The sequence below is a fragment of the Hippoglossus stenolepis genome, chromosome 10, assembly GCF_022539355.2.
Source record: "Hippoglossus stenolepis isolate QCI-W04-F060 chromosome 10, HSTE1.2, whole genome shotgun sequence".
NCBI lineage: Eukaryota > Metazoa > Chordata > Actinopteri > Pleuronectiformes > Pleuronectidae > Hippoglossus > Hippoglossus stenolepis.
Window position 1 is genome coordinate 7888437 of NC_061492.1, and position 24387 is coordinate 7912823.

The 24387-nt window shown below is 42.9% G+C and overlaps 1 protein-coding gene across 2 annotated transcripts; it reads right to left on the minus strand.

Annotated features, from left to right (window-relative positions):
• Nucleotides 1-1096: 1096 nt before the first annotated feature.
• Nucleotides 1097-24044, minus strand: ddhd1a (DDHD domain containing 1a). Of its 2 annotated transcripts, XM_035167691.2 has the most exons (14): nt 22731-24044; nt 21082-21258; nt 16353-16454; nt 13207-13335; nt 12101-12248; nt 8276-8385; nt 7909-8015; nt 7561-7823; nt 6948-7023; nt 6522-6671; nt 6190-6254; nt 5907-6079; nt 5019-5216; nt 1097-4498 (listed from the first exon to the last, which is right to left on the minus strand). In XM_035167691.2, the coding sequence occupies exons 1-14, from the start codon at nt 23554-23556 to the stop codon at nt 4314-4316; spliced, it is 2709 nt and encodes a 902-aa protein (XP_035023582.2). In that variant the 5' UTR covers nt 23557-24044; the 3' UTR covers nt 1097-4313. The 2 variants fall into 2 exon arrangements, with proteins under 2 accessions (XP_035023582.2, XP_035023583.2); XM_035167692.2 differs by lacking the exon at nt 16353-16454 and having other exon boundaries at nt 22731-24043.
• Nucleotides 24045-24387: the final 343 nt, after the last annotated feature.

Consider the following 24387-nt stretch of genomic DNA (forward strand, 5'->3'; position numbering starts at 1 on the left):
GTTTGAGGGGTTAGATGCTGTTTCCATTCTCCCCACAGCAGCAGCAGCACAATGCACACTCCAACCCACACTCTCCAAGTGGTCTGCAGGGAAGGACACATGAATCATCTGCGTTTCTGGCTCGGTCCCCTGGTGAACTCGCTCCAGCTCGTCCTCCAGCTCAGGAATCTGGGCCTTCAGACGACAGGTCTGCATCAAAGCGATTTATAACCTCTCTCTCCCTCTCTCTCCCTCTCCCTCCTGCAGCTCTGACCCCCTCGTCAGTGTCTGGCGGCCGACCCATTGCCTTTTATAGGCCGTGTTTTAATTGCAGGGTAAACATTTGAGTCAGGCAGATGCGGAGCTGGCTTGGCTGCTGATGTTGCTGATGTGGATCAGGAGGGAGGAGGTGAAGGAGACTGAGGCAGAGAGGTGGAGGATGTGAGGGGAGACCAGGAGGTTTACACCATCTCCACGGCTAAAAAATTACTTGGGGAGTCAGCTTCTGGGTTGTATTTTGTGCAATATTTACATTTTATGTATATTATGCTTATTTAACATCATATCTTAGGAACTTAAATTAGAAATAAGAGCATTAGCAACTGTCTAAATGGCTAAATTACTTAAAGGCAATAAATGGAAAAAGGTTAAGAGAGCACAAAACAGCAAATGGTCAGTAGGGGCCTTTGTTCATGTTTTAACTGAGAGATGGCTGACCTCTTCTGGCCAAACAAAGAACAGCAGGGCTTAATCCATTATTTATGAGAATAACCCAATAACCCCTGTGCTAACTGGTCCCATCTGTGAGTCTCGCTCTGCAGATGTTACTAAACTGCATTAAAAAACCCTCAGTAATTCATCTGGAAGCCGTGAGGATCACAATGAATCCCATTTAGGATCTATAATTCAGCTTTGATGTTCTCGTGAGGGGTCCCTCGGAAGGAATCTGACCCGGTTCAGAAGAACAAACAGTTCTATTGTCCAAAAAAACATGGAAACGAGCAGCGGGACTATCTTCCTCTGATGATTTGCAACCTCCTCCTACGCAGCAGCTACAGTCAACATTTCCCTGGTGATTGTCTCGGACATATGGCAGACAAAAGAAGTAGTCATTGTATCCAAAAAGGAAAAGAAATACTTTAATAAAAGGAAATAAATACAATGCTTTGGATGGCAGTTAGAATCCATTACAGGCATGGGTTATTGCACAGCTCTAGGGACAGACAAAAAAAAAAAAACGTTTCCAGACATCCATTCAAAGTTAACAGTGGTAACTGACAATTTTCATTCAAAAACACAATACGTTTCAATGTGCAGTTCTCTTCCTCACCCAGTGTGTGATGACATATGGCTGCAGGCCCTTCTTTGATTAGCTTTTGAATATTTTAAAGACTGACAACACACCCGTGACAGCACTTGATCATTTGAAGGAATAATGGCTTCGAACTGGAATCAACACTTAAATCTACAAAAATGTATAGTAGACTTTTCCCTGATGCTTGTACCTTTGACAAAAAAAATAGAGTAAACGGTCATCATTCAAAATGTTGTGCATAAAATGCTCATGAAGTCAAAAGTACAATGTACATTGACAAAACTATCTTTCATTCTCTCCAGTTTAGTTGTTTATTTATTGATTTCTCATGCAGAGTGAGCACAGTTTAAAATCTGTGTCGAATCAAGAATTGCTCTGATGGAAAATGTGCAAATTTCACTTAAATCGTGGAAACTTGGAGCCAAATCACAAACCTTGTCGTGATTGTTATGAGGGCCTGTACACACTCCTACAATACGTATTTGCAAGTGTGATTTTTCAGGTGCAGAGGCAACAATGGAAGTGTTCTATATATTCTGCATTGCACACCTAAGGTTTCCAAGGTAAATAGCATTCCTGCTGTCCGGGAAACACCTTCAAATTTCTATTGCTGCAATGTAACACATGCAAACAAGAATAAATAAAATCATTAATTATCGGGTTGTTTCCTACATCCTTTCTGTGCAACTCATAGCTGATGAATGTGCAAGATCCACCAGGTCAAATGTAGAAATTCTTCCATATCATACTCCCTTCTATTTTGTCCATGCTATACTATCTGGTCAATTAAAAGGCAGCCTGGTTTCAGTCATTAGGCCTTTGCGGACATAACAGACACACAACACCGATAAATTGATCCCAAACAGCCTGTGACGGTGTTGACGTAAAAGCAGCAGCTCGCACAGTTGCTAATTAAAATAAGCTCTTTGATATTATAACATGGAAAATTTGACACAGACGGCAACACGCTCTGTCACATGTGTATCTGAGGGTCGTTCCATTTCTTCATCCACTGCGGTTGTGTTACAAATGATTTAATTAGACATCCATTAACAATCATAAGAGATTTTCTACTTAATAAAGACATCAACACAGTTCATTAGATGTGTGTTGGCACTCTCTGCAATGTCTTTCTTCTTCCAGCATCCATTTACTATTTTTTACGACACCACGTAAAGTGAGTGAGCTTTTCTCATTTCTGCATAAATGCTACTGGCTGTGTTGTTAAAGGACCATATTAAGAAAAGACATCTACACAAGTCATGATAAGCAGAAACTTTTTTTTAGAAAAAATGGTCATGATTTGCTTTTGCTTATTGTCCATATTGTTTTCTCTCTTTAGAAAACACAGGTTTGTAAGTGTGAAGGAGCCCATCTTTTAAACAAATAAAAAGACAGGCTGCAACATATTCATTTCTCAAAGTGTGAACCAGTCACCAATTCACAAAAAAGGCCAATAAGATACAATTAACTTTTGTGTGCACTGGCCACAAAATGAAAATAGAAGCTACTTTTACCTTAGGCCAATTACGTTTTCATGGAGTATGAATTAGCCTTTGCACCACTAAAGCCGAGCGTAGCAAGCTAGACACGTCATTTGGCCACAGGTTTGAGTCCCACTTTCCCGAGATGAGAACCATGTTCATGCCCACAAGAGCCTGAAAATCGCTAGGAAAAATATATGTATATATATTTATTTTTTTAAAGAAAAAAATGCATCTAGTACCACGGATTTCATCTGGATGTCGTTATAAAGACATGAACATGGAAAATTATCTCGGTATCACATCAGTTAAATAGAATCATGCAAGTTTGAATGAATACGATTGTTTTGAGTTCAGCAAAAGACTTTGTGAGAGTTTTAGACTACGATCTGGATTCATAAACTGTGTGTAAGAAGATAAATACACATGCTCAATGCTTTGTCGATAAAGTATAAGTATCATGATACAAGCCTTATGTGGTTGTAAACATTTATGGAAAACGATGTCCTGATAAAATGTGACTGCTGTAATAAGAGGCATTTTATCCCCAAAACTGTTTAGTTAATGGAAACTCAACATTGAATGATTAACTGCGTGTGGTATAAAAGTAGTGGTTTGCTCATGTTTGATTTAGTGCATATGGTGTCTGATTTAGGACTGAATGTTAAAAAAAGAGGTGATCATGGCATAGAATAAGAAAAACAAACATATACGTTTGTTATGTTTCTCTTCATGCTTCCCAAACATTGTTAAAGGGATAATGCCCTCAGGTTCTGTAAAAAAATTTAAAAATTAAAAAAAAAAGAACTTAACAGAGATACCTATTCATACGTATAACAGACAACACATTCTTCATGTGTAACATTGTTTGGCTAATTTTGAAAGGCATACAATTTGCTTGTTAGCATCAGAGATAAAGTAGAGATAAAGATGTTAAAGGTTAGAAATGTTTTAAGGATAAAACTATTTTTGACAGCTCTATTTCTTTCTCCTCGATGTCAAAGAAAACTTTAATCTGAAAGCCTCAGTGACCGAGGGTCAGGCATGTGTGTCACAAGGCTCCAGACTGAGTCACTGGAAAGGAGGCTGGGCAGAAGCATTAATCAACCGTAAACTTATGGACACTTCACCAACAGGATGCTGCTGTTGTCGGGGACGAAGTTAAGTCTTTTCCACTTGGTGCATCAAACTCATTCAGCTCTTATTTCATGTTTATAAGCAACTTCTGCTCATACTAGTAAAAGGGGCACCTCCTTAGGGGTTCCTGATCCAACACTGTCACCCGTAGGGTGCACAATTGTGTACAAGATAAACAAAAAGAGACATTAAATGCACATCCTGGAGTTACGTCAGTTAGTCTGTGTTGATATCCAAGATTCCAAAAAGCTGGATCACAGGGAGATAAAGGAAAGAGATAAGTGTATTTAATCAGTTTGTGCGCATAAAAATAAATGGATGAAGTCTATTTCCGTGTCTCGCCAACCCTTTTAGAGTTGTCAGACACTATTCAAGAGTGTGTTGTGTAATGTGCAGACTCAGTCTGGCTCTGGAGCGTCTTCTGCTAAGTCAGAGGTCGTCTTCTGCTTGTATATGAAAGTCAACAGGAAGAGTGCGATGTCATGTGAGCACCAGTAGGCTGTGTGGGAGGTAACTGCTGACCAATAGCGACTCTCCACCAGACCTTCTCTGAGCTCAAAGTCGACGCGCCGCTCCAGCTCCACTGTGAGAAACAAGAGTTGTACAAACATTTGTGAGTTAATAAATAATACCTTCCCATCACACTTCAAAGGTAAAAAATAAGTATTAACTCTGGTAAGGAGACTTCCTCGAGGATTGTGTGGCGTGGACAATAAACTGTAAATAAAGATGGAAGACATGACGGCTCATCAAAAAAGAAGCCCAAGCAACTTGATCGCCTCCTCCATGTTCGCAGAAGGGACATGGGCCAGACCACAAGTTCAAAGTACACGTCAAATAATTATTTATCAAAAGATGGTTTCTGTCATTTTAGGTAGTTCCTATCACACTGATGTATGTTCAAGTGTTCTGATTGATTGACAGCTGAGACTGACTCGTGATTGGTCGAAAGCATGTCTCAGCGGGACCTCCCTACCTGCCACGATGACTATAGCACGGACTCTGGCTCCAAATGAGGTCATCAGAACAAGATGGCAACGTATATATTTGGCTTCATTTCTGGATATTTACAGTCTTTAGTGTGGACAGGTAAGTAAACTTACATGATGTGTCAACGATGGGTGAGGTGGGCCGGATCATGGTGGAGAGGCCGTATGCTGACTGGCTCTCTGCCCGCTTCTGCTCCTCCTCCTCTGTGTTTGTCCCTCCCTCCAGTCCTAAAGACACTGAAGGCTGGCTGTTGGAGCGCGAGAAACGAGAGAAGAGGATGCCTCCGATACCTTTCCCTATGTTCGCCGCTCCTGCATTGAGGCAGTGAAAAAGAGAAAGAGCTGGTGAGATGTGGTCAAGAGCAAAAACGAAAAATGGTGGAAATGTATTTTCCTTTAACGTTTCTTTAATTAACTCTATTTAAAACTGCAGGGGGAGAAAAGTGTATGAGCCCACTCTCCATCTCTCCACATGATGGCACTGTTGATGTAGTACTGTAGTCAAACTGAGCATCTCACATTACTTCAAATATTGAACAGCAGAGAATTGATTTTACCTATAGAATATGGATACATCTACAGAGTAAACTCTAATTTGCTCTGCTCTTTCTCTGGGGCTCGTGTTACTGTCCGAGTTCATATTAGTCACCTCCGCCAGTTTCAAAACAGGAATAACAAGAATATTTTACATGTTGCATATGCAAACCAGACACTTTAGAGAAAAGTAGTCCATCCTTACGCAACTACAAAAAGTTAAATATAGATTATTTTAGTTTCATTTTCAGCAGTTATATAAATATTCTGGACTTATACATATACAATAACAGTAATAAACATATAAATCATACACAGAAAAGTGTTTTACGATCCTAAATACTGTTTGGAAATGTATTCTCTACCATGAGGCTGATTTAGTATGTTTAAAAGAATGTTAACAACTTTTCCAGTCATGCATGCTATCACAGATATACAGAATTAGATAAGTGATGGTTCGTGTTGTACCTAGTATACTGGCCTTGCCCAGGTTAGTGATGGATTCTCCATAGTGCCTGCGGGGGAGGACAGGGGAAGTGCTTGGGCTGGGAATGCTCTCGGTGTCAGATGTTGGGTCTTTGACTGGGTTGAGGAAGGTTGGCCGGACCTCTTCGTAGGATGTGGGGTTTGTGGCGCTACACCTGATCCAGAAAAAAAATAACAGCAACTCAGAGCAGTTATACTGCAAAAAACATAATTTGTGTGTACAAAGAATATCAAGTGTTACAAGATGTTCGAGTCAAGGACTTACCAGTGTATCTGAACAGGTGCGATATTGCTATAATGTTTAAGGATGAGGGGCTCCAGTCTGTAGGCCTGCAGAGAGCAATACACTTTAGTTACCTTATATGTCAGAACATTTTTCATTTGCATATCTGAGTAAGTTGCAAATTGCACATTTCTGGCTTCTACATATAAAGACAGCACAGTGTGGCATTTCTTAAAAAACAGCAAATTTCTTCTAACAAATACCCTAATCATGTGCTGACTAAGCAAAAAAGAAATAAGAAAAGCTAAAGAGACAATAATAAGCAGCAGAGTAAGAAAATAATCTTTAGAGAGTGGGGTAAAAGAAAGACTGACCACAGGGTCTGTGGGATGGAAGACGTTGAAGAGCCTGCTGCAGATGGGAGTGGGCAGGATGTGGTCCTGATGGCAGCTGGTACCAGGGCGGATGCCTCTCAGGGCCAAGAACACCGCCAGAGGAGAACCCACGCAGAAAAAGTTCTCCACCTGTGAAAAAGAAAAACGATAGGTCCTAAATGTGTGCACTTCTATGTGCTTCTAAATAATAGACACATAAAAACAATATACACAAACACATTATTACATTAGTATGATAAATATTCACAGGAGGAAGCCAACAGTTACAGAAAGTTAAGCCTTGGCATTTGTTTTTTATGTCTTTCTAGCATATCTTTACAACAAAAACTACCGAAATCAATATTTATTTAAATAGAGTAATTTGATACTGTAATGGTAAACGTACAGTACATTTACGCATCTTACCTTAAATTTGAGGGCTGGAGGTGCGGAGGGTTTAGAGGCCTCCAGTGTGAGGAGCTGAGTTTCCAGCTCTCGCAACCTGTTAGAAAGCAAAATATATATACACATATTACTATTACCTCCAGGTACCTACCCACCCATTCACTCACACATTCATCATCTGCAGACCTTCTATTCTTAAGTCAGGTTTCTATCTCCGATCAACCTTTGCTCCAGCTGTTTCTTGTTACGCGAAGGTAATGGTGCACACATTCAATTATATTGCACAAACAGAATGATGAGAAAAAACCTCTTCCCTTCCAATTCACTGCCCCAAGCAGGAAGCACAACTTGGTGCCTGACTGTTATAGAATGAAGTATACGAAGAGCAGACGCTGTATTATGTGTATAAAAAAACTAAATAAATGTTCAGTTTGATGTTGAATTTAAATGAGAGAATAGTGGAAAAGGTATTAGAAGTTATCCAACTAGTTTATTGTTATATTCTGCTGTGAGCCTACAGAAAACAGATCAAAAGTTGTACCTCAGGCCTCTCAAAAGATCTCTGTAACTGATAACTGATCCTACACATGCAGCTACACATACAACCCCTGAGATCTACATCAGTAAACCCTACCTAGTCCTCGTGAGCCGTAGCTGTTCTAAAATGTGCCTCTCTTGGTACGATATCCAGCGCAGGTCCAGCTCCTCTTCCACAGCGTGATCCTCTTGTAGGCAGAAGCGCACGGGATCCCAGCCCGTCATGATGTCGTAGGTGATGACGCAGCCGAGGGAGTGAGACACTATGGACACTTTTCCTCCCCTTTCCTCGAACTCAGGATTCCGGGAGCAGAAGAGTGTGTAAAGCCTGTTAAGCTCCTGCGTTAGGCCCTTGGTAATCTGGGGGGGACAGGAAGTGGAGGAGTTTAATGGACGTACAGTGTTTGACAAAGTCAGAGAGTTTCTCAAAGTGGGTGATGCTCACCTCGTCCCTGTAAAGGGGGCTGTTGTAGTACATGATGTCCATCGCACTGCTGTTGAGGAGATCTCTCAGTCCTCTCACTTTGTCTGGTGTGATTGAGTCTACTGTGTCTACAGAGACATACAAACGATATCACAGAAAGTTATTTATTGACCAATGATTTTGGCAGGAGGTTAGATACATGGACAGCAGATCAACAGATGCCAACAGCTCTGCTTCATTCGCTTTCCTTGTTGGGAGAGGATCTAGTGACACATGGGAACAACAAAACTCTCTTCAACTGCTCACACTTAAAGCACAAACGAAAAAAAAGAGGAATAAACGTGCATACAGTCACATAGATGATCACTTTCACAGAACACACGCTAACCTCCATCCAGTGAGAGTTTGGAGCGCCACTCGACCGGCAGGAAATCCACATGCTCCTCACTGATTTCTGAAAAGTGCTTCTCCTCCATCTTCCTCACACCCTCCCTCAGCCTGAATGACCACATGACAATGAAGAACAAACAATAGATCAGGACAACAGTAAAGTGTGTAGAGTGTATTTGGGTATCACATTGTTTGGGCAGCAGTGCAGTATAGTCATTACAGGTTCTGAGTGGATGTCTGGCCCTGATACAACGGAGTCTGTTGTGATGAGAATAACGATTTCCATTTTCCTGCTCACTGATGCAGCCGCTTCCCTCATGCGCACGCCACACGCACGCACACACCCACACACACACACACACACACACACACACACACACACACACACACACACACACACACACACACACACACACACACACACACACACACACACACACACACACACACACACCGCTGCTAGTCCTATATGGGGCAGCATTAGCTCGCAGGAGAGAGAGGGTGAGGTGCGGTGTTGATATGAGTAAATAGAGGCTGAGAGTGGCTTTTAGACGACTTGGCTCTGATGGGGCATCTTATAATGCAGGTTTGGACCGGACCATCTAATGCAGGGGTATTCAACTAAAATTTAAAGAGGTCCAGTTAGAGAAAATTTCTTGAAGCAAAGGTCCGGAAGATCATAATGTCTAACTATTTAGTGTGATATATATTTAAGTAGCCTAGTAGTTCTATCAACATCTGCATGTACTAAATACCTGACTGTCAAATCAAATGAATTCAGTACGATTCAAAAACTTTTTGACAATATTTATTGTCACGTAACATAGAACTGAACATATATGTATGATTGCAGATATGTATAATGTTCTCTCATTAACTAAATAAAAGTAGGGCTGCATTTCAAAATAAGAGAAAATAAATAAAATGTGAAAATTGTGCATGTTCAAATAAAGGGCTTAACTTCAGAAAAATAAAGGGAGCAAAAGCTTGAATTTCCCTTTTTCTGTTTCACATCTTGACTCAAAAGTCTCAACCAATTTTACAGATAATAAATCTCAACACATCTTAACAATTGAACAGTTTTAGAATCACTTTCTTCCCCTCTTATATCCCACTCCCCCACTTTGTTCGTCTGTTTCTCTCCCTTTCTCCGTCTCACTCCTGTTTCTCCACTTTCTCCGTCTCACTCCTGTTTCTCCACTTTCTCCGTCTCACTCCTGTTTCTCCGTCTCACTCCTGTTTCTCCACTTTCTCCGTCTCACTCCTGTTTCTCTCCCTTTCTCCGTCTCACTCCTGTTTCTCAACTTTCTCCGTCTCACTCCTGTTTCTCAACTTTCTCCGTCTCACTCCTGTTTCTCCACTTTCTCCGTCTCACTCCTGTTTCTCCACTTTCTCTGTCTCACTCCTGTTTCTCTCCCTTTCTCCGTCTCACTCCTGTTTCTCACTCCTGTTTCTCCACTTTCTCCGTCTCACTCCTGTTTCTCCACTTTCTCCGTCTCACTCCTGTTTCTCTCCCTTTCTCCGTCTCACTCCTGTTTCTCTCCCTTTCTCCGTCTCACTCCTCTGTTTCTCTCCCTTTCTCCGTCTCACTCCTCTGTTTCTCTCCCTTTCTCCGTCTCACTCCTCTGTTTCTCAACTTTCTCCGTCTCACTCCTCTGTTTCTCTCCCTTTCTCCGTCTCACTCCTGTTTCTCTCCCTTTCTCCGTCTCACTCCTCTGTATCTCTCCCTGTATCTCTATCTTTCTTTTTCTTTCTACCGTCTTCTCATGTGTAACTTGCCTCTAACTCTCTCATCTGTCTGCACTGTAGAGTCGCAATGTTTACCGCCTGGAATGCACAGACTTGATTGGCTGAGTAGTATCACGTGGGATGGCTTAACTCGCATGCAATTGGTCTGTGCGTTTCTCATCCGCTAAACCACTACCGTAAAGACTACAAAAGCTGCGCTGATTACAAATAGAAGCGCCCCGTCAGGTTTTAAATCATAACCTTCTGTTTTGGCTGTAGGTCCGGGTCCGTACGGGACGGCTTCTGGGTCCGGACCGCCTGTTAGTGACCTCTGATCTAGGGTGTCTGCAGGGGAACTCACATTTTAAAGAGACGCCCTAAACCACCACTGCTTCCTCCATCATCACTGCTGATGATATAATGTAACATTGAAAGGCACAAGGCTGAACTTAATTCAGGTTCAACATAAATAAAGCATAAACAATGAAAAGGCCAGACAGGCTGATCTTTACTCTTGGCTGAGGAAAGTGTTTATGTTATAATCCACGAGGAGCTGGGAGTGAGGCTTATGGAGCTCTGCAGCTTGACTTGGTCTACTTTACCTGCTTAGCTGACCTAAGCCACGGCCGGTGGCCCGACACAAACTCTGTGACACACAGACACACATGGCACTGTTCCTCTGTTCTACTGCTTGCAGTAGTACTGGGAGGGCACCAAGGTCAATACAATGGTGCAATTGTAACTTCCTACAAACATCTACTATTGATGGAGTTCCAACATGAAGCCTTTGAAAGACAAAAAGATCTCAGCAGGCTGATTAAACTGTTTGCTAACAGTCTCACAGCATTGGGATGTATCTTTTTCTGAAGGTTGAGCAACCACCCAAACAAAATGGAAGTAAATGAGATTACATTTTTTGCTACTCAAGCCTTCCAAGAATTACATTTGAGCCGTCTGGACACAGGCTTGAAAATGATATTATTGTCATATCCTTCAATGAGTTTATGTTTTCACCCCTGTGAGTTTGACCTGGATTTTTATCCAGTATTATAATTTGTAAAGTCTTTAGTGTTTCCTGCAGCAGTTTCATTATGTTGCTGCAGATGCATCGCAAGCATTTTCCACAGTTTCTGTTTTGTCTAGTGTTGCAATGCATTTCCCTATTCTGTTGTGTTTCCTCGGTTCTCAGTGTGTAGCGCTTTCTTGGCACAGTAACGATAGGACAAACTTTAGAGAACAGCAGGAGAAGACAACGAGAGTGAGAAAGATGGAGGGAGGAAGGGAAGAGAACAAAAAACAAAGGCTGCAGGTGCAGTGGTATCGAGAGAAATGCTGGAAATAACTTCCTCTACTGTGACTATGAGAGGCTTTGGATGAATGAAGCAGAGGGTAAAACAGAATTAGTTAATGCAGTACTATCCCACTGATAGTCACTGTATTTAAAATTGTATAATCATGTTTAAAAACAGCTGTTAACATGAACAGTGATGAGCAGTACCTTCATTTTCTGCAAGCACTTTAGCTGTGCAATCAATAGATGGACTAGTTACATAAATGACCATGTCTGGAATCACAAGAACCTGTCAGACAGGTTGATATCTGGAACCCCTCATCCGCTACTAAAAAACACAATGTGCAATAGAAGCTTAGTGAGGAGGCCAGGGCACTGAACACACAGAATCTGCTCTAATACCCTTCATCATTTCAAAGAACCAGATAATATCAGGCTTTTGTGCCTGTGTCGTGACAGACAGAGCGACAGAGTAAAGAGGGAAGAAGAGGACAGTCATCATAAAAGCCACAGGAAAAACAGAACGACAGAACGAGAAGTGTGAGGGACAGATTGTGGCTGAAAAGAGAAGAGGAACAGAGAGCAAACAAACTTCGGGGTTTTTCAAACATCATCCCGGGGAGATTTTCTCTCTCACCACCTACATGACTTAACTTACATTGGATATAGAAAGTGTGTAAATTCCAAAGATAGACAGGTGGAAGATGTCCTTTTAAATCCAATGGGATAAAACAGAAAATATTGGGCACCTGCTAAAACAAGCAAATACTGAATTGAATCATCTTATTTAATACCGCAACTCACATTCCAGTGTTTTTAATAATGCGTCCCTGGTCCATCTTCTGTCCAATCCCATGGACCACAAAGACGATGTGTGTAGTCTGAGGGGGTCTGTCCTCAGGTGAGGCCTCCTCAACGAAGCCCCGGTGGAGCCGTGTACCACTGCTTGAGGCTGGAAGGGGAAAGATGACAGGGTGGGATCATTATGAAATCATTATTTACAGCATTTTTATCCCGCACTGCTAAATAAACACATTTTCAGTCTGTTCACTAGTAGGCTATTAATACATCTTGTTGACGGTTAAGTAATGTGTTGTTCTGACTCCAAAGAGGCCAGTAGGTGAGACACAAAGTTCTGCTGGCACCGTGTCCCAATGCTCCGTGACAACACTGGTGGTGTATCTGGAGGATCGAGTGTGGGTCCTTATTTAGAATCTATAGTCTCGTCCAGTCATGTGCTGTGCGGCAAGGTGACAGGAGCCAATGGCATTGGTTGCTGTCTGGATAGCACTAAGGAGATTTCCCCTTACTAAGCATTTGTGTGTCAGGGGAGATGGAGATAAATAGGGCCCGCTCCTCCTCTTATAGAGATGAAAATGTACCGTCGAGCTGGGAGTCTCTCGGATTCTTTACAGATCAAACATCACACAGTGGGTTAAAGTGCAGTCGCCATCTTTACAGTTACGCTTAAGCCATTTCATCGAAAACTAACCCCTCATAACAGCAGATGGACACAGTGATTATCTGGGCTAATCCATTTAAGAGACTGAACTGGACCCAGACATGTTTAAGCAAGTTGCAAAAGGTCATTGATACAAGAAAATGATTGTGCTCTGAAATTACAGACGTAATAATGTAATTGTAACCCTAACCCTAACCCCTAACCCCTAACCCATCAGATGGAGACAGAATTGGGTAGAGGTGTTTGGTTTCACACAACTTATAACCAGAGCTTTAGCAAAAGCGATCAACTGTTTATATTTGGGAAGCCAGGCTAGCGCTTCTGTACTGCACTGCACAATGGCGCTTTGAGCTAAATGCTAATGTCAACCACAAGGGTGATGCTAGAGGAAAAGTTAGGGGGCTATTAAATATCTGGAAAAAGACGATGACAGTGGGTGATTACAAACCTTTGGAGAAACCCAGTTTCTGAGTCACGGTGCGAGCAATTTTGGAAGTGGTGGCGTCGCTGTAGAGGTAGACCTCATCCACGCTGTGCCAATCCACGTGGGTCCGGCTCAGCTTCAGACTGTGGATGGCTGTGGGAGGGTGGCAGAGAGAGGAGTTATTGAATGAATGGAAAGAGGAAAGAGAGGAGGGCATTGCCAGACAGAGTGGGAAATTAGGCAAAGAGAAGGGAAAAACCAGGGAAACGGACGAAGGAAAAAGGTTCACCGATACAAAGTGTTTTGAGTGCAAAGAGTGAGAGACTGAATACAGCACCAGAATAACACAGAGTTACAATCGCCTTGAATGCAAGTAGGAAAAAAAAGGGAAATTTCTAGAATCATCTGAACAGCCCAATCAAATGCAGTCTGGAGCATTGATCTGCATGTAGAAAGAAAATACATCAAACTACCACACACCATGATTGCATATTTCAGCTCTTGCTTGTCCGTCCTGCATGTGCATCCTCAACATTTAGGCAATACATATTTATTGTTTTCAATATATTTTATGACTAGTCACTCTTACGGTTTATTTTTCTCCAGGTTGTCGAAGTATAATGCAGCGACTGGAGCAAGTAAGAGCAGAGGTATGGCTCGAGAGGCGACACCATTTACTACAGAAGCTAGGAGCGACAAATAAAACTGGTAGACTGGAGAGAGATCTATTTATGTCCCTGCAGCAGCATGTCCCTTAGATGTCCTGTGCAGTCAAGTTCATCTCGAGATTGGTGGAAGGCTTTGGCGTAGGTCCAGTGCACAGTCATGGCTCTTTGTACTGCTCGGAACCAATCTAGGGATTAAAACCCTTAAGAGCTGGAGAAACGCAATGCTTTTGTTTGAGCTCAAAACAGTATTGACAGTATTAGTATTGTATTATTTTTTAATGTCTTTTGTACATGCTCTTTGTAGAAGAGTAGACTAGGGAATCATTTATGTCTTGTGTCAGATCGTTGCATCCTCTCAAGAGGTTTTTTACCTCCTCATTAATCTTTTAATATCTTTCCTTCCTTTCCATTCCTTGATAATTCACCAGCCAGGTCTACATGGCAGAAATAAGTAAATTACTTTTTGTCAAGAAACTATAAAAAATGTGTCCGTCTCTCTTTCCAATTCCCACGCGAATCAATAAAACAATCCATACTGCATAGGAACTATCTGTGTGTGTCACATGGTGGGGTTAAGCTGGGCCTCTGTTGACTGGCAGGCTAATGTCTTCATTGGACAAGCATGACTTGTGGGTCATGGGACACCGAGCAATTATCGTACCTTAACTGAGACCTGTTCACTCTGAGTGCAGCCAGTGTGAAAATGAATGACTGCCTCTACAGGAGAAGGACAAGCAGGGTCCCGAAGAAGAAGATGACAAGAAACCTTTGTTGGACAGAAGAAGGGGCCTTAATCGAACTTTGAATTAAAAAGAAAACTAACCCCAGATATAAAATAATAAAGCTGATGTCCTGAGAAACGTGAGGTGAGCGATTGAGTTTCTTCTCTCACGCGGTTCCATTTATTCCAAAAGGAAGCGGATGCTTAACCTCTACCACCGCACAGTTTAAAGTGGCCCCCTGTTCTTATCTGTACCTCATGCACTCACAGGTGAAGACTCGGAGGAGTAAGCTGATCTGTGAGATGAGACCTACAACTGTTACACAAGGAGGGCCACTTCAGACTGTTGAGCCTTATTGTTAGCCAAGTCCACTGTAAGACAGGAAGTCTTTGAGGTCAGCTACAACATGCATATTTCTGCAGTTTTTTATTTCATATTTTATTAATATCAAATGTGAAAGTTGATGAGACTTAAGAGGGGAAATGTTGCCAGTAAGGGGGAGAGGTGTTTATGGGCTGTACAAGAAGACTTCCTGTTTTACAATGAAGGCCAATGCATCAGAAAGGAAAGGGAAAGGAGGAGGGGGATGGAGGTTGACTGAGGAGCTGGCAGTCAACCAACACAAGGTTAAAGAGTTTACTGAGCTTGCTCTCTGATGGTTGTGGAGATCTACTGAGGGTGAGGGAGGATTTCACAGTACGGAGTGAGGGGCAAAGTACATGACTGTGGGAACAGGCTGGATAAGCTGTTGAAGTAAACAGGGGAATTTGTGAGACAATTTGGGACAGATGCAAGAAGCAATGAGCAGAGAACAGAGGGGTTGAAAGAGATGAAAAGGAGGGGCTCCTTGAATTAATCATAAATATGATGTAGTCTGGGGCTGCGACAGTTGTTTTCTAAGGATCCATTTTTTCTTTGCTATGGTTCTCTACGATATACGAGTGCTACTTGCAAAACTATAATACTCTTAATTCAAGGTCTCTGTTGATTTCTACTTAGGACACTAGATTTTAGGTCAACAGCCGCTTGGATTTACTATATGATGTGGGGACATAGACCCGGAGAGGGTCAATGCACCTAGAACTAGGACGGTGATGGACCTCTAAGAGGCCGACTCCACACAGCTTGTTTGGGGGCTATAGTAAACGGCCACAATGGATCCTCTGTGTAGCTCATCACTTGTGCAAGGGCTCTTAACAGAGCGCTTTGTTCATTGCCCCGAGCGCGGGAGCAAGTGATAGCAGTTCATTAATGATGCTCAAACTGCCGGGGGGGGATGAGAAAAAGAAAGCAATGAGAGAGAAAGTGGGAGACAGGGTTGGAGAGATAAACATAGGTAAAGGGGTTTTTGTGAGGACCAGCTTATTCATTCTAGATCCACTGGTTTAAGGGGTGTTGCCCTAGTAGATGACTGAACCATGTTACTATCCCAGCAAGGAGATGAGGGATAGATCAATAGGTTCCCTCATCAAGCACCATCAGCTACAGCAGAAGTACCAAACTCTGGGTCACAGCACAGAAGGAGACGCTCTAGCAACTAGGCCCAGTTATGGTTGCAATAGAGGGAGAGCAGCCTTAATCAATTGAATACAACCAATTCTAACTGAGCCTAGGTCTAGCTCTATCTATTAGATTCCAAAAGGTCTGAACCATGAACAAAAGGGAAATCTGGCTCCAAGGAGACCTATAGGTTCTACGAGGAGAGAGGATTCAAGGTAGCAGATCTAATACAGCAGAGGTAAAAATAAAACAAAACAAAGAACTTGGTATTTTACAGTACCTTGACAGCGTTTGCGCTTGTGACATGTAGTTTTAGCACTCGTCTGATATCCACTCCATTTGAACAGAAAAGGGAGGTAGAAAGGGGGCAGGTGGGAGAGAACTAACAACCGACAGAGTGAGTCACGGCCATAACCCTGGCATCAGTCACACAAGCTACCACTGTCATCGCTGTTGAACAGGCCGATCTATCAAGTAGCGCTGCTATCAGGTTACCCACATACAGAGCCTGTACTGGTTACTGACAGGGCCTGGTGGCTGCAGGTAGATATCACGAAAAAATAAGCTGGAGAAAAGCCTTAGTTATAGGCTGCGGTATATAAGAGTCTACAGCCCAAATGCAGCGCTTCTTGACATACGCCCAAGATGACTGAGGTAGACTCTGAAATACACTTAATACAGAAATCAACAGTCCTCACTGTGAAACATAAAAGCAACATACTATTAAGCATAATTTCTCTAAAATCTTCAACTTTTGTGTTTTTGTATTACAATGGGAAGTTTATGAAAAAGAAAGCGTTAATGAAAATTTGGTTGCTCAGTACTTTGGGGGAAAATAGTTAACAACACAGATCATGACAAAATTAAAAGAAAGTATAAAAAAAAGGCACAAAGTTATCGAACTTTTTTTTTTTTTTAAAGCGAGACACAAATGAAAGCACACTTTCTAAACACTAAGCATTTATGTTTCGATTTTTGTTAATGAAAACTTAAAACTTATTGAAAACAGAATCCAACTCAGAGCCATAGACATATACCGGCTATAACCATACAAAGAGAAAGAGGTTTGGACATCTGTGATAGAATTCTGTAATATGAAAATCACACGCCATCAAGGAAAACAGGGAAGTTTCTTTGGGGAAAATGATGCAAATAAGTAGTTATGATGCTGAAATAATAATTTGGCAATTGAGTGAATAATTCCATTTAAAACCCTTCACTGACACAAGTGGTTAAAGGTTTTAAGGTTAAGATTTGATAAAAAAACAAATCTAATTTCATTTTCCTTGTGAGAAAAAAACCCCACAATAACCATATAATTTGTGGTGATTTACTTGTTAAAAATGTGCCGGTTAACACTAATGGTTAGAAACTAATAATAGGTTGGTAAAAATTAGCTGGATTTAGATTATAAATTAAATTCATGTATGCTAATCTTGTACAGCTACACTCAAAGCTGAAGCTCAATCAAACCATGTTTAACTTTAAATCACTGAATCAGTGTGTTGCTTGATCTGATGTTTAAAAAAAAAAAATTTAAAAAAAAAGGATTTCTCAGCATCTGTTAATCAAATCAGCAAAGTCCACAAATCCCAGGGCTTCGCTCACTCAGTGAATCAGACTTGCAAATGTCAGCAGTGTGTCCCTCAGCTGAGGTGAAAGTCTGAGGAGGAAGACCTGCTGAGTACACAGGATGTGTATTTGCTAAGCTATCAGTGAAGTCCATTTGCCCATCGCAGCACTGATGGGTCCATCCATAAATAGTTGTTGCCTAATGACTGGGGTATTCACCAGGCACACAGTCTTCCTCATAAGGAACACATAACCTTTAGTTGTGCCATAGATTATAGTGTGTGACAGGAAACACATGACTTTTATGTCACCCGAAGGGAAAACTGGACGGCCAACAATCATTTCTCAATCACACCAAACAAGACTATATGTTGTTGTTACAACGAGCAGAGAGGTCAGACCCTCTCAGAGCCTCGTAATGTTTTAATCTCACAGCTATCCAGATTTAGGCAAATGAAACATTAAAGATTAAAAGGTTATTAGGTGAAAAATGTATGTCCAGTTCTTTTAAACCTGTGTCATCAGTCATTAGTTACAGAGTGTATCCTCAGCCTCATGGGCATAAATATGTAGCTAAATATGTAGCGTACACAGACTTTTGCTCAGTCGGCAGCATGCTGGCTTTATTTCTCGTTGACATCTGAGAAGCCTGACCGACTGGGAAACACCCTCTAGTTTCCATTATAGGATTACTCTTCAATACATACACGCACGCACACTGGAAAATCCTAAAATAAATGGACAGGAAATGTTTAGTTATTTTTTTTCTGTTGCGTATTCACCTCAACTTGGAAACTGACACCGGCAGCATCTACACTAAGAATTCTCCCCGGATCAAAGATGGGCAAATGGAAAATAAAACATTGACACACAATTAATAAAACCCATGAACTGCAATCCCCTCGTGGACATTTTTGGCTCCAATAACTGAATTAAGAGCCATGGCTTCCTCTCTGATGCCACAAGCTCACCATCTGTCACCACTGCCAACTTTCCTGCGGCAACAGTCATTCTTCCCAGAAAACCGACTGTGACTGGCTGACTACACGATTCATGGAGAGAACATATACGCAGAAAAGTACATTTGGATCATGAGAGGCCAGGACGATTTGCAGCAGTTGTCATGTTATGCCTGCATAGCACCCTGGTATGCAGATCATATGTCTTCTGCTTCACTAACCTTTAGTCTCAGCTACTCACTGAGGCACAAGGGGAGGGGCAGAAAAAGGAGAGAGGCGATAAGGAGAGGGAGAGAGCGAGAGATAGCACGGGAAATGTACGTACTGCGGTAATGTCTGAACCCAGCCGGCTCGCTTTATGATCCTTAATAAATAGAAGTGTTGGTGTGGAAATAAGACAATTGCTTAAGATAAGAACCCAATTATAAGTGTATAATATAGTGACAGAAGTAATATACAACATTTACCCTTGCTAGACAAACTAAGATCATAAGATATGATCTGTGTGTTTTACATTAGTCAGAGGAAACCAATCTGTGTGTGCCCTTGTGCAATTTGTCACACACCTTACAGATAATTCTGTCTGTGATCCCTCTGTCCGTGACTGTTTGTGTCCCTACGTGCGCGCACAGATATTTTAGTGTCCGTGTGTACATGTACACCTCTGCTCGTGGAACAGGAGTGACCTTCCAGTTTTTTCTCTTTAAGCTTATGTGACGTAATATGAAGGAAGACCCAAAGGGTGACGATGAAAGTGACTTTGCTCCACTCTGTTGATAGTTTTATTTACAGGGCTTCATTTATTCTAAGCAGGGAGCAGCGATAGTTCCGTGCACCATAGCGGTCAAGTGACGACACAAAAGACATGAGACAGGCCAAAACAAAACTTAAGCTTTGTTTGATTCACAGGAATTTAACAGTGACTCATTATGCAGTTATTGTTATTCAGATAAAATGAATAACGCTGCTTTCAGATATGCTCTGGAACTTTGGATATGTTTTAGAAAATCTACTGGAGGGGCTGTTTGTGAGAGCACAAATGTCCGAGTCAGTTGCTCCGGATATTTTCCAGAACTGTCTGGTAAATGTCAGAGTGAGCCCATCTGAGAATACATCAGGAGAATCTCTGGGAAATTCACAGGAAGCGAGTGGGCACATAGATGAAATATCTAATATGTGACGGACGTAAAACTGTAAAAGTGATTACAAATACTTCCAGATGAAAAACAGGTGCCACACACGTAGAAGACGCCGACGAAGATGTCAACTTGGAAAGGCAATGACATGCAAGAGCCTTTGGCGCTAAGGGACGACACTGTTGTCGATGGGCTTTAAACAAACACTTGATTTCCACAGCAGTAGTATTGCGTCATGTCCTGCCTCCTGTATGCTTTACTCAGGCAGCACCCTCGACTGAACCTTCCAGATAATTCTCCTGTTGTTGTGAAAGTATCTGACCCAGACAATATCCTGCTGTGTTCTTTATATGAGAAAGGCACGTCGGAAAATGACTCCAGTGTTGCAGGAACTAAGAGTAATTGAATAATATTACAGATTCTAAGTATTCTTCCATTCAGTAGTTTAGTATTCATGTTATTTTATGTTTCAGGTTGCTGTTTCAGGGCGTTGCTTTGATACACGTCTGTGTTTCTCTTACTCGTATCCGCTCAGTTGTAACAATGCGGACTAAACAGTTCCTCACTCCCTCCGACAGTTGCTGCTTCTTCTCTCTGCTTTGCTCTGTTTATCTGCCACATTCACGCACACCCACACATTCATCACCACAGAAGGTCCCGCAGATCTGGCTGCCTTAAGGACACCGCTGAATCAAAGAGCCTCTTTCTTATTGCTCTTCACAGCTAAAGCCTACGACGTGTTCGCCTGAGCCAGCCCTGCGAGACGGACGTGCCAGAATGAAGGATGCCACAAATCTGCACCTGCTGTACACCGCGAGGATGACATGACAAAAATCTACACACTCGCACAAGAATGCACCTGCTCCGTTCATTTCTCTCGACTGTGCTTCGATTCTACAACAGGCAGGGCTGCCACATAATTCACCGTTTATGACTATGACAATGTGTTTCTTCGGGCTTTATTGTGAAGATGATGACTTTACTTTTAAATGGAATTCATAACTAAAATGCCAGTGGGGGTGTTTCGTCACATCACTGCCATAACAAAGCAAAATGGAGGTGATGTTTTTACAAGATGCTGCCTGACTGGTTTTAAAAACACTGCACAGTCAGTGAATCCACCAGAAAATGGGTGTATTCATTTCAAGTTGCTGGTTTACAATAATGTGTTTTTTTTGTTTCAACTATGACTCCATGACAACTGCTTTTATTTATTCAAACCTCAGCTAAAAGAATGATGCTGTTTAAAATTCAGATTTCCAGATTCAGAACATTCAGCTGCACTTAATATATAAAACATATCATCCTTATTCTTCTGCCTGTGTCCTTCCCGTTCTCTCACCATCTTTGCTATCGACGGTCTTCACCACCAGGTCGGACTCGAACGTGTCCTGCATCTGTTGCCCGCGGAAATGGCTTAGGTGCTCCTGCTCGATGAGGTCACTCTCCTCCTCCTCCAATGGGAGCCAGGTACCGTCAATAAACCACTGGCCTCTCATCACCGAAATGTGATCTTGTTCTGCAAGACAGTAAAACATAGCAGAGATTTAGTCTCGGATGAAACACTATAACTTAGATGTTAGGATGCACATTTTGGAGCCGGTCCTCTGTATCCAGGAGGCTTGACTTTTTTGGGTGGGGTCAAATTATAAATAAGGTACAGTTCCATTTTGTTTTTCTCTGTATATTTTAAGCAGAAATTCTCCAGAGTAACAGTGTTGCCACAGTCACTCTCCAGGAACTGACTCATTCTAAATGTGTGATTTGAATGATATAGACTCATTTTCATCTAACTCAACAAGTCTCTCTGCTAATTCCAGAGAGGCCAAGTCTCAGTGGCCTCTGCAGCGAGGCCAGCTTTGGTTACAGTACCGAGCGACATTATTAACTGCTTCTCCGGTGGTGAAAGTGAGTGTAGAAGCTGAACTGAATGTAGGCACACTTTGCAAAGTACAGGCACCTTTTCCATACACAATGACACAGCACATGTGGACATATCAGCAGGCTCTTATTTAAGTGTTTGAAAGACACACTGAGGCTCAGAGTATAGTGCAGTCACTCATTATTAGGGTGGTTCATATCTGGTCAGAGAAGATAAGCTTCACACACGTGATGTTTCAAGTTCCTGTGAAATGATTATGTAACTTCTTTTCACCGTATTTGCAAAGTTTTGATATTAGGACAAAAATATGTCTATATATTTTAAATCAGAGTATCTGGAGGGCTTATTGGATTAACTCTCCTCCACATCTCACAGCTGAAATACTTTTAATTAATTTCTATATAACCTTCTTGTACATAGGGTTACAGGCTGAGCTGAAACATCACAGTAAGAGCATGAACTGTCTGCAAAGGACTCACATCCCACGGCATGAACATTCAGGAGAAAATAACTGGCTTCTCTAAATGTCACATGGCGTTAACCTTCAAAAGAACCAGCAACCCATGAACCCTTTCATTGGGGGTGTCGGCTCTTCCAACCTCCTCTATGTAGCGACTGCCTTCATTTGTTCCCTGCCTTTTCCTGGAAATGTCCATGAATTAGTTAGTGCAGATCAGCTGAGACCAATAGACCGACTTCCTGGGTTGTGATCCCAACAGATGATCCCAACAGATAAAGGCTAAGTAATTACAGAGCCAGTGAAACAACAATACTGATACAAACCATGCAGGAGTCAGCGATCGACTAAGATGAATGAGGAATCATCTGCTATGTTTGTGGGTTTTCTTAGAGATCTGTTATGGGAGTAGGGATGGAAGTTGCAATGCACCGAGTCTCTGATTGAGCAGCAGAATTGTGAGTGGATGTGGGTCATTAATCTGAATGCTGTCAGCCATTATACTGCAGAATGTACAGTATATACATTATTTATATGTGCAAAGAAGGCATTAGTGCCTTGGACGCTAAATCAGTGATGCTGCAGAGATCTGGAGCAACACAACCTGTGACTGGTGCAGAACAAAAAGATGACTTTATAGTTGTATACTCACGCTTCCAGTAGACGGGGTTGCACTCCCTCTCCTTAATGTCCACCTCGTAGAGCCCTCCCCGGACGCACACGGGCTCTACGTTGATCTCAAAGCAGTCAGGGTCTCTCTCCTCTGAGGACACGGTGGATATGTCCAGGGACCCCGGGCCTCCGTGCACGCTGCTGGTCCTGGTCTCCACGGGAACCGCACCGTTCAGCCCTTTGCCCTCACCACCACCACAGCTCTCCTGCTCCTTCTCCTTCTCCCCCCCGCTGCTGCCGCTGCCCCGGGAGTCCGCCACACTGGGGATCAGCTCGGAGTATTTCCGAAACATGAGCTCGATGTTGAGCGAGTCATGCCCGACGAAGGCTTTCCAAGTCTTCTTGTCCTCTTTGTAAAACCACCGCACCTCCTCGGGTCCCAGCTCCGTCACCACCTCGTTGAAGCGGTGCCTGGAGCTGTTGGACCTCGACCTCTTCCTCTTCTCGAACAGCGGCCCGGCGTTGCTCCCGCCGCCGTTGCTGTACCCTAGTGGCCCGCTGTCGATGTAGCCTCCGGGGGAAGTCAGGTCCAGGAGCAAGCCGCCCTCCGGGCTGCGGTGCCCGGCGTGTAGAAAGGGCAGGTGCCCGTCATGTCCCGACTGGACCGATGACATCCCCGCCTGCACCGTCTCGTCCATGGGACTCATCTCGTGGCAGCAAGGGAACCCATCGCTCCCCACGGCCCACTCCTTGTTGTTGTTGTTGGTGGTGGTGGTGGTGGTGACGCCGAGCGGTGAGCCCTGACTGTCGGTGCCCAAAGAGGAGCTCAACGTGGAGGTGTCGGTTCTGATGTTGAAACTGCTCATAACTCTCCGAGCAGCCCAGCCTCCTCCTCCTCCTCCTCCTGCCTCCTCGTCTGCCGCCGCTCCTCCTCGTCAAAGCTGCCACCACTTCACCAACAACATGTCATAGTGGTTAATTATTTAAAAGAACATCAGTTTCAGCCAAATCACGGAGCTCCAGACGAGCTGCCGGCGCATTTCCTCCCGTGCGCCGCGGCTACATCAGCCTGTTAGCATGCTAGGCGGCTAAGCTAATGGTGCTGGATGTAGAACTAGCGTCTTACTAACGTTACAACCGGAAACCTCATCAAACCCTCACGGACACGGGTCAAACTAATTCCCCCCGTCGCCGCGTCGCTTCAGTCCGGCTCCGCGGGAGTCGTTACCCGGTCTCCGCACTTCGAGTTGTCCGCTGGTCCCGGAGGAATATCACGTTCAGTCGGTTTGTCCAAACAAACCTCAGCTCGGAGACAATACTGTAGTATGCGTGCGTGCGGCTTGACAGCTGACGCGCACGGATCACTCGTGAGCGCGCACGTAGACGTGTACGCGACCGTGACCACCGGACATGCAGTACTCATGTTGGCCACTATACTGAGACAAGTCAATTTAGTTAGTCAAGATGCGAAGTTTTTTCTATTTTTAACAATCTATTCATCTAATCGTGCTTCTGTACCTTTGTTTACTAACGCACTGCAAATTAAGAAAACACATGCACTTCGAAAAAACACGTGAAAACTAAGAAAACACATGCACATAGAAAAAAAACACGTCAAAACGACACTGGAAATGTTTCAAGGGGGACCCCAAAAAGTGATGGACCTGGCTGTAGTTCAGTGCTGTGTGAAGTCACTG

Excerpts from the sequence above, each read along its gene's own strand:
- ddhd1a (XM_035167691.2), bottom strand. The coding sequence starts at position 23,556 with ATGAGCAGTTTCAACATCAGAACCGACACCTCCACGTTGAGCTCCTCT. Across the intron at positions 7,024-7,560 it reads CTACGGCTCACGAGGACTAG|GTTGCGAGAGCTGGAAACTC; the intron begins GTAGGGTTTACT and ends GCTTTCTAACAG. Across the intron at positions 6,255-6,521 it reads TCCATCCCACAGACCCTGTG|GCCTACAGACTGGAGCCCCT; the intron begins GTCAGTCTTTCT and ends TGCTCTCTGCAG.